Source organism: Corvus cornix, chromosome 1 (assembly GCF_000738735.6).
Source record: "Corvus cornix cornix isolate S_Up_H32 chromosome 1, ASM73873v5, whole genome shotgun sequence".
Classification (NCBI taxonomy): domain Eukaryota; kingdom Metazoa; phylum Chordata; class Aves; order Passeriformes; family Corvidae; genus Corvus; species Corvus cornix.
The window spans coordinates 684,844-693,542 of NC_046332.1; the positions used below are offsets into that span (position 1 = coordinate 684,844).

The 8,699-nt window shown below is 61.5% G+C and overlaps 2 protein-coding genes across 2 annotated transcripts; both read right to left on the minus strand.

Moving 5' to 3' along the window:
- Nucleotides 1–299: 299 nt before the first annotated feature.
- On the minus strand, nucleotides 300–2,339 carry KCNE3 (potassium voltage-gated channel subfamily E regulatory subunit 3). Its single transcript, XM_010413289.3, has 2 exons — nucleotides 2,159–2,339; nucleotides 300–1,122 (listed from the first exon to the last, which is right to left on the minus strand). Exon 2 carries the CDS (start codon nucleotides 1,108–1,110, stop codon nucleotides 808–810), a length of 303 nt encoding a protein of 100 aa, XP_010411591.1. The 5' UTR covers nucleotides 1,111–1,122; nucleotides 2,159–2,339; the 3' UTR covers nucleotides 300–807.
- A 781-nt stretch (nucleotides 2,340–3,120) lies between these two features.
- LIPT2 (lipoyl(octanoyl) transferase 2) lies at nucleotides 3,121–5,393 on the minus strand. The gene is made up of 2 exons (XM_039566608.1): nucleotides 4,889–5,393; nucleotides 3,121–3,931 (listed from the first exon to the last, which is right to left on the minus strand). The coding sequence occupies exons 1-2, from the start codon at nucleotides 5,391–5,393 to the stop codon at nucleotides 3,699–3,701; spliced, it is 738 nt and encodes a 245-aa protein (XP_039422542.1). The 3' UTR covers nucleotides 3,121–3,698.
- Between the last annotated feature and the right edge of the window lie 3,306 nt (nucleotides 5,394–8,699).

An 8,699-nucleotide genomic window follows, 5' to 3' on the forward strand; every position in this document is an offset into this window, starting at 1 on the left:
CACACCTCCGGCCGGGCTCCGGCCACACTCACAGCATGCCCACAGCTCCAGCAGCACTGCCTGGACAGCAGCAGGGACAAAGCATCCAACCGGGAGTGCGGGGCTCGCTCCAGCCTGGGGGATTTGTCCCATCATAGGGGCCGTGATGCCACCGAGGGGCTGCCCTTGAATCCACCTGGGCAGCGCACAGGGAGCAGGTTCAGCCCTTTCAGCATGCCCTGGGCTCTGGCACAGAGCGGTGCCCCATGGATTGCCCCAAACGCCAGCTGTGCTCGGAGAAGAAGCAAACACAAGTCCCCTGGAACCCGCCACCTCCTTTAATTCCCTGCCAGAAAAGCAGGGCCCAGCCCAGCTCAAACATTACAGGGTTTCAGCACCAGAAAAACCCGCTAACCCCTGTCACACCTGCTGGGAGCCCAGGGAGGTCAACGCTGGCTGATCTGAGTAGGGAAATGGGGAAATATTCTCCTTGAAGACTCCTGCCAGCCCATGCAGGCCACAGTGGGAAAGGAGCTGCCCCTGCCATCCCCATGTCCACGGTGGAGCCGAGGTGGGTCTGCAGGACCAGGACCTGCTTGCAGGTCACATTCTGCCAGCTCCTGCCAGCCAGGACATCCCGGTGTTGCTCACACCAGGGCTGAGCTCCTCCATGGTGAGGGTTCCCAGCAGCTTTGGGGGGTTCTCAGCAGCTTTAGGGAGTTCCCAGCAGCTTTGGGGCCAGCAGCACAGTCACATCCCACAGGTGAGCGGGGTGTGCACTGCAAGGTGACCCCAAGTGGCTCCCCGGGGACAAGGCGTGGGCCAGGCTCAGATCATGGAGACCCTGTTCTTGATGTAGACGTGGTAGGGGTCGCTGCGCTTGTCCACCTTGCGGGAGCGGGTGTACCCCAGGATGAGGCTGCCCACGGTGGCGGCGAAGAGCGTCATGACGAACAGGATGTACATGTAGGCGTTGTCGTTGCGGCCGGCGTGGCCGCCGCGTGCGGTCCCCGCCGTGCTGGCCGGGGGCTCGCCAGCACAGGGGATGGCCCCGTGCAGCGTCTGGTTTAAGGCATTCAGCACTGCCTGCAGGCTTTGGTGCCAAGTCTCCGTCCGGTTGTTCTCATCCATGTCCTCCTCAGGCTGCAGGGAAGGACAGGGAGACTCGCAAGAGGCTGCCCTCACAGTGGAGGTGTTCCCGGGACCCAACAATTACCCCAAAATGGTCCTCGATGCACCTCCTCTGCCACAAAGCAGGGTGGCCAAGCCCTTTGCATTCCCAACAGCCCTCTCCCTAAATTTCAGTCCTTCCACTGAGGGGATAAAGCTCCCAGGGCTCCGGGGCAGCTGCCTGCCCCTCTCTCCTCCCCAGGGCTGGGGACAATGCAGGGACACAGCTGTCCCGAGGGACCAGGATGGCTAGGTTCAAAGTTTGCTTTTGCCAGGGTTGTGTGGGGATGGTGGGCACATATCCTGCACCCCTGCAAGGTGCAGAGCTGGCACAGCCCCCCACAAATCACTGTGAACCCATCTTGAGAGGTTGCTGCCCTAAAACCCCTGGGCATTTCCCTTCCCACTGAGTGCCAGAGCCCCTCTGACCTGCCATCCCCCACTGGACATGGTGCCCTTCTGCCAGCCCCGCCGGGCTCCCCTGTGCCCCTTCGCACCTTGCTGGGGCCCCGGAGCAGGCACGGCCAGGAAGGGACACGGGGACACAGCCCCCCACGTGTGCCGTCCTTTGGGGCACGCCGGCCCCACAAACCGCCGTAGTCCCCCCAGGTGTCCACCCTGTCCCCCACCAGCTCCCGAGCACCCCTTGCCTGCTGCCCCAGCAGCTGTACCTGCGCAGAGGCAGCTCATCCCCCTCCCAAATGGGTCACCCTAAACTCGGGGTGCACCTCCCAGGATGTGACCCCAGCTGCGAGGAGGAGGAGGAGGACGAGGAGGACGAGGAGGAAGGGGCTGAGCAGCCACGAGCCCACGGCAATGAGGTCGGATCTGGCTGCCTTCCTGACTTAGGAGAAGTAGGCTGAATTTGGGAGGTTTGGGGCAAGACCTGCGCTTATCCCAGCAGGGGACCCACAGATGGGGTACGACTTGGTGGGGGCCCACCTTAGGAGGGGTGTAGGGACGGGGAAAGGAGTGGGGCTCAGGGCGTCGGAAGGGGGCTCGCACTCACCTCGTGTGCCCTTCCTGCCTGCGCTGCTGCCAGGCTGAGCCGGGACTGAGCATCGCTGCCGGCGGGGAGGGATGCCGGCCGGGCTGGGAGTGCCGCCAGCCTCCTCCCCTTCCCGGGGCAGAGCCACCTGCCGCAGCCACCCAGCCCCGCCGCGGGCCACTACCAGCCTGTCCCCAGCCCCACGGGCCCTGCCACGGCCCCTCGCCCCAGCCGGATTCCGGGGGCTTTATGGGGCCGGGAGAGCGGGGCTCTGCGCTTCCCCCGGCACACGCTGCCGGTCACGCTTTCCTGTCCCTCCTCGTCCGTCCCCGCTGTCCCCGAGCCCTCATGCTGGCACTGAGCCTGCCTGGGCATGTTCCTCCCTGCTCACCATTCCCTCCTGGAGCTCAGCCTGCTCCATGAAATGGGATTTCCCCCCGCTTCCAGCCCCATTGGGCACCCACGGGTGGCTCAGTGCTGCGCAGTAGCAGAGAAACCCAAAGCTTGTGGGGCAGGGAGAAGGCCCAGAACAGCAGTGAAAGGCTGTGGGTGGGGGTCAGCTCTTGCTCTGAGCAGGACGTGGGGACTTTTTACCCCCGAATAAACCTGTCCATTAAATCAGCTTATGATGCTGCAGCTGGGACAGCGACCTCTGAAGTTCTGACAGCAACACCTCCTCCAGCACCACAGACCCAGTGAGAGCAGGTCTGCATCACCCAGCCGGGATGCTGCGTGGTCCCAGAGGATCCATGACAGCCGTGGCTTCTCTCCTTGTGAACCCTGACCCCCTTCCCTCCTCCTCCCGCTTTTCCACTGCATCCACAGCACTCCAGTGTTTTAACCAACGTTTACAGCCATCTTCCACCCTCCCTGACACCAGGGAGAGGATCTTTGCCACGTGAGGATTTCCCTGGGCTCAGGGTGAGAAAAAGGTTGTCATTGATAAAGTCTGGGGTAAATAAATGAGAAAAGGATCAGCAGGCCAAAGTTCCCAGCAACTATCTTTATATATAAAATCTGCCTCTTTTTACCAGTCAGCAAGGGAAGAGGGCTCAACCCACCAGTCCCTCTTCCTCTTGTCCAAAGTGTTCATGAGCATTCACACAAATCTTTAATTTTTGTGGGGCAAAAAGCAGAAAAAACCCCAAAAAAGCACCTGTTTGGGTACTTCCCCAGCAAGTGACGTGGGGATGTGGTACCTGTGCCAACCATTAAAAGCTGAGCAAACTGTTCCCAGCCTGCAGCCCTTCCAGGGTATCGACCGGGTTAAGCGTGTGAAAGTATGTCCTGGTTTTATAGAGCAATCACTGTGTGCCTGAACTCCTGCTTTTATCCGTGCAGGTCTCAGCCGAGGAATGGAGACTCACGGGGCTGGAGAGAACAGCCCCAGTGGAGGTTTGGATGTTCAAGCAGCAGCCTGAACCTCTGTGCCACTGTCCACTCACAGTCTACAGGCAAAGGCACAAGAGCTCTTGTCTCAGCAGAGCCCCCCTGGGCTCCCCGACTCCATTGGCTGCGCCGTGGCTTTGCCAGAACACCCGGCCAAGGCACTGCAACAATCCTAATCCCCGGGGCTTTCTGAAGAGACCAAAGTGCAGTCAAACACCTCCTGGAAGGAGTCGAGGAAGGGCTCGAGGACATGGCTGACGGCGACATGCTGCCCCAGCTCGTGGCTCAGCGAGGTGACCCCCTTCCCCTCCAGGCCGCAGGGGACGATGTGGTCGAACCAGGTGAGGTCGGTGCAGCAGTTCAGTGCCAGCCCATGCGAGGTGATGTAGTTCCCACAGTGCACACCTGCAGGGGCCAAGAGCACCCACCCATCAGCACCATCACCAGGGGTGCCCTGGTGGGAGAGACTTAGTGACCACACTGCCCAGATCACTATAAACATCCTCCCCGCACCATCTTGTGCTCCTCAATTCTGCCAGGGAAAACCCACAGACAGGCTCCCCCAATCTGGGGCAGATGGGGCACAACATGTCCAGATCCCTCCTCCCCAGCCCTGCATCCCCCAGCACCTCCCGCTGCTGCAGTGTCCAATGGGCTTGGACATGAGGATAGCTGCAGGACCCCAAGTGCAGGCTGCAGGGTCCCAGGAAGAGGTACAGGATGTGGAGGGGGAACAAGGGAAGGGGGCAAGGCTGGGGACTGGGCTGCAAGCAGGCACCCAGCCCTGGGTGCAAGAGACTAACAGGTGCAGTGGTGCACAGTGCTGGGCCCTGGGTGGGCTGCAAAATTATGCTGCCCCCTCCTCCTGGATACAAACGCCACCCCTGCATGCTCCCCTGTGCACACCCACCCTCCCCGGTACCCACAGCTCCACGGCACGTCCCCACAGTTCCCTGCCAGCGTGCCCTGCCATGGTGCACATGGAATCACAGGATGGGACTGGGAGGTGTTCCACGGGCAGAGACACCTCCCACTGTCCCAGGTTGCTCCAAGCGCCGTCCAACCTGGCCTCGAGCACTTCCAGGGATGGGGCACCCACAGCTGCTCTGGGCACCCTGTGCTAGGGCCTCAGCACCCTCACAGGGAACAATTTCTTCTCAGTATCTCATCTACGCCTGCTCTCCGGCAGTGGGAAGCCATTCCCCCTTGTCCCCGGTCCCTCTCCAGCCCTCCTGGAGCCCCTTTAGGTCCCGGAAGGGGCTCTCAGGTCTCCCTGGAGCCTTCTTTTCTCCGGGCGAACACCCCCAGCTCTCCCAGCCCGGCTGCAGACACACACCCGCTCCCGGAGCCGTCCCCGCTCACCGATGGCACAGAGTTTGCTGTCGCCCATCCACACCCCGGTGAAGGGCGGCGGGAGGGCGCGGGCCGTGCCCAGCCCGAGGCGGCGGCAGAGCCGCAGCACCAGCGCCTCCAGCCCGGCCACGTAGGCGCGGAGCGGGAGGCGGCGCCGGCGCAGGTCGAGCACGGGGAAGGCGAGGAGCTGCCCGGGGCCGTGGAACGTGATGTGGCCGCCGCGCCGCGCCGCCACCAGCGCCGCGCCCCGCGCCCGCAGCGCCGCGGCCGCCGCCGCGCCCGGCGCGCCCCGCAGCCCCCAGGTGTACACGGGCTGCGCCGGCTCGCTCAGCACCACGCTCTCCGCGGGGAGCCCCGGCAGCCCCCCGGGGCCGCCCCGGGCCGCGCCCGGCCCCGCCAGCGCCGCCGGGCCCCGCGCCGCCCGCGCCGCCGCCACGCAGCGCTCCTGCACCCGCAGCGCCTCCGCGTACGGCACCGCGCCCAGCCGCAGCACCCGCACCGCCCCCCGCGACATGGCCACCGCCGCCGGGGCCGCCGGGGCCGCCGGGAGCCGCCGGGCGGGGGGAGCACACCGCAGCGACCCGGGCACCGCCGGCGCGGCGGGGACGGGACGGGGATGGGGGAGGGGATGGGGGACGGGGCACAGGCTGGGAGACGGGGACAGGCAGCGGGGATGGGGACACGGAAAAGCAGTGGGGACGGGGACAGGGGGCGGGGATGGGGAGAGGAGGCGGGGATAGAAACGAGAGGCGGGGATGGAAACAGAAGGCGGGGATAGGGACTGGCAGAGGGATGGGAGAGTCCGCAGGGACGAGAGCAGCGGCGCGGGGAGGGGGACGGAAGCGTGGCGGCAGGGAGAAGGAGTGGGGATGGAGACGGGCAGGGATGGGATGGCAGAACAGGGCAGAGGGGACAGAAATGGGTGGGGGACGTGGGTAGGGCACGGGGACAGGATGGAGGACGGGGGTGCAGGGGCAGAGGATGGGCGACAGGGGGCGGACATGGGGGACATGGAGGACAGGGAAGCGGGAGCAGCAGGAGAACCTCTCGATAAAGTCTGCAGGAGAGAGGATGGTGATTAGGGCTTGGAGAGTGGGGAGCAGGACCTGGGGACACGGGACATGGCCCAAGGGAGGGTACCAGGGATGGGGCCTGTGGTGGGGGTTTGGAGACGGGATAAGAGATTGGCGACAGGGAGCTTGTGCCCGGGGACAGGGGTTAGAGATAGGGGACAGGGGATAAGGCACAGGGAGGAGGTCGAGGGCCTGCGGGTAGCTGATAGGGCCAGGGCTGCAGGAGGGGCACAGGGAGGAGAGACAGGGAACCTGTCCCCATAGGGTGTGGGATGTGGCACACTAGGGTTTGGGGACAGGGTGAGGGGGGGACAGGCAGGGGGTGAGGGCAGGGAATGGGCACATGACATCCCAGTGCAGCTGGGCAATCACAGGCGTGCTCAAAGCAGGCTAAAATTAGGATTCTGGGGTAAAATTAGGACAGTTCTGGATGCTCCAACCCTGGAAATGAGTTCCAGGCCAGGTTGGATAAGGCCTTGAGCAACCTGGTCTACTGGAAGGTGTCCCTGCCCATGGCAGGGGATGGAACTGGATGAGCTTTAAGTTCCCTTCCAGCCTCTTAACTTTGTAATTCTGGGCTGGCACCTCAAGGTCGTGGACTGTAAATAAAGTTCTTGTATTGCTGAGGCGCTGGTGAGAGCTGCAGTTCATCACCCTGGCACTGGGAAAGAGAAAATGTTCCCGCCTTAGCTTTTTATTCCAAATGTAGAAAATAGACAAATCTGGCTGAACTGCTAATGAGTCAACCATTAAAAGCTGAGCAAACTGTTCCCAGCCTGCAGCCCTTCCAGCGTATCGACCGGGTTAAGCGTGTGAAAGTATGTCCTGGTTTTATAGAGCAATCACTGTGTGCCTGAACTCCCGCTTCTATCACAAACACACCTCGCTGGTAATTTGCCCTTTGCTGCCGCAGGTAATTCGGCTGTCAGCTGACAAGGTCAACTTCTGCGTTACTGGCAAGGAAGGGAAGGTGCTTCCCTTTGTTACGCCATTTTCTCAATGAAAAGGAGGAAAAAAGGGAGGGAAAAAGCACCATAAAGCTCACCAGGAATCAAGCAGCACCCAGCCTGAGGATCCCACCTGGGGTGGGATCATTGCCTCGACCAGCTCCAGGAGAGCTGCTCCAGGTCTCTGCCTTGGCAGGACAGACTAATATTTTGCACGAACAGCATGTGTGCAGCGAGTTATTTCCTCTTTTTTATGATTAGGCCCCCACTTCTTGCCTGGAGATCAAAGCCAAGGGCTCTTCCTCTCTGGCAGGCAGCGGCGCCGCCTGCGTAGGACGAGGCGAGCTGTGTGTCACCGGGCTGGGACCCTCGTAAACAGCACGGCAGAGCAGCGCGGTGGCGTCACTGCCCTATTTACTGTCCACATCCTGCTTTTGAACCAGGGCGGAAATTTGTATGGAAGGGGGCCACGGATGGCTCACATGTTATCCTTCTGTCAGGGCTGGGGAGTTTCTAAAGTGGAGTGGGGTTTTCTTTGTCTCTGTGATACAGTCGTTTGCTGTCCTGTTGTACCTTCTCCTCTGGGTGCCTTAAACATTAGCAGAGCCTCTGCAGTCCTCACTGGTTCATTGGATTGCAGGGCCCGATTTTTTCTGGCTGGAGAGCCTCCCTCAGGGGACTTTAGGGCTAATGCAAGTCAGGGCTTAGTAGCAGTAATAGGAGGGGAGGACAGAGGTGGTGGCTGTGAAACAGGTGCCTGGCAAGACGGAGTGTCACAGCTCACAGAGAGCTACAGGCAGAGGCAAAGGACAACATCTTGGCTCCAGTGAAGGCTGGGACAAAATTCCTGTTGAGTTTGGCAAGGCTGGGATGTCACAGAGAGGTGACAGAGCTGTGCTGGCGTCAGGGGCAGAGCTGAGAGTGGAGTGCCCAGCTCGGGCTGCCTCTGGCACCCCCAAGTACAGCACCCCCCTCCCCACGCTGCCACAAGCCTTTCAGCAAAATCCCTTTTCTTTCGAAGGGAATTGTACCCGAGGGCCATTTGCATGTACCGATGGCATGAATTATTTGGAACAAGCGGGAGCTCAGGGTGTGGCCAGGAGCCACACAGGCTCAGAAGAAGCAGCCTGTCCCGAAGGAGCACCCCTGGCCATGTTTCTGGAATCATGGCTGCCTCTCTTCTCCCACAGGCCTGGGAGGAGTGCAGAGATCATCTCCTCTGTGCCCCTTGCAGAGTATGATCCTGGCTGGTCATCCCTGCTGATATCCAGCTGGGTCTTCAAGGCCTCGAGTGATGGAGAGGCCTCCTGGCTCGGTGCAAAAGGAGGTGGTGCTGGGAAGCCTTAAGCTCTGGTTTTATTTTAACTCGATCTGATGACACCAGGTTCCCGCGTGATAGCTTGGAAGCATCAACAGCCTCCCTACAGAGAACACCAGCATCACTCAAGGCCTGCAAGCATCAGCCACCAGCCCTGCAGTTACCAGGAAGGACAAACATTTTATTCCAGAGTGCACCTTTCCCCAGGAGCGTGGGGAGGGAATGGCTCGGGCTGAGATGCCCAGCTCATTTGGGCAGGATCTCGGTGGATGTGTCCCACAGGCAGAACTGCTCTGCCCCCACCCCAGTCTGTCCATTGACTCCAAGAAGCACGTTCCCAAGGCTGTGCCAAAGGGGAAGAAAAACAAGGAAACGCACGTGTCAGGCCGTGCCATGGGCTGTGCCCCACGGGTGCATTAAGGAAGTACTTAAGGAAGCTCCTTGCTGGCCCAGGCAGATGGGTCAGAGCAAGTGATTCTGTG

Bases quoted from the DNA above. Each gene is read 5' to 3' on its own strand.
- KCNE3 (XM_010413289.3), bottom strand. From the start codon at position 1,110: ATGGATGAGAACAACCGGACGGAGACTTGGCACCAAAGCCTGCAGGCA.
- LIPT2 (XM_039566608.1), bottom strand. From the start codon at position 5,393: ATGTCGCGGGGGGCGGTGCGGGTGCTGCGGCTGGGCGCGGTGCCGTAC. The intron at 3,932-4,888 runs GTGAGCGGGGAC...TGGCCCCTGCAG, and splicing joins CAGCAAACTCTGTGCCATCG to GTGTGCACTGTGGGAACTAC.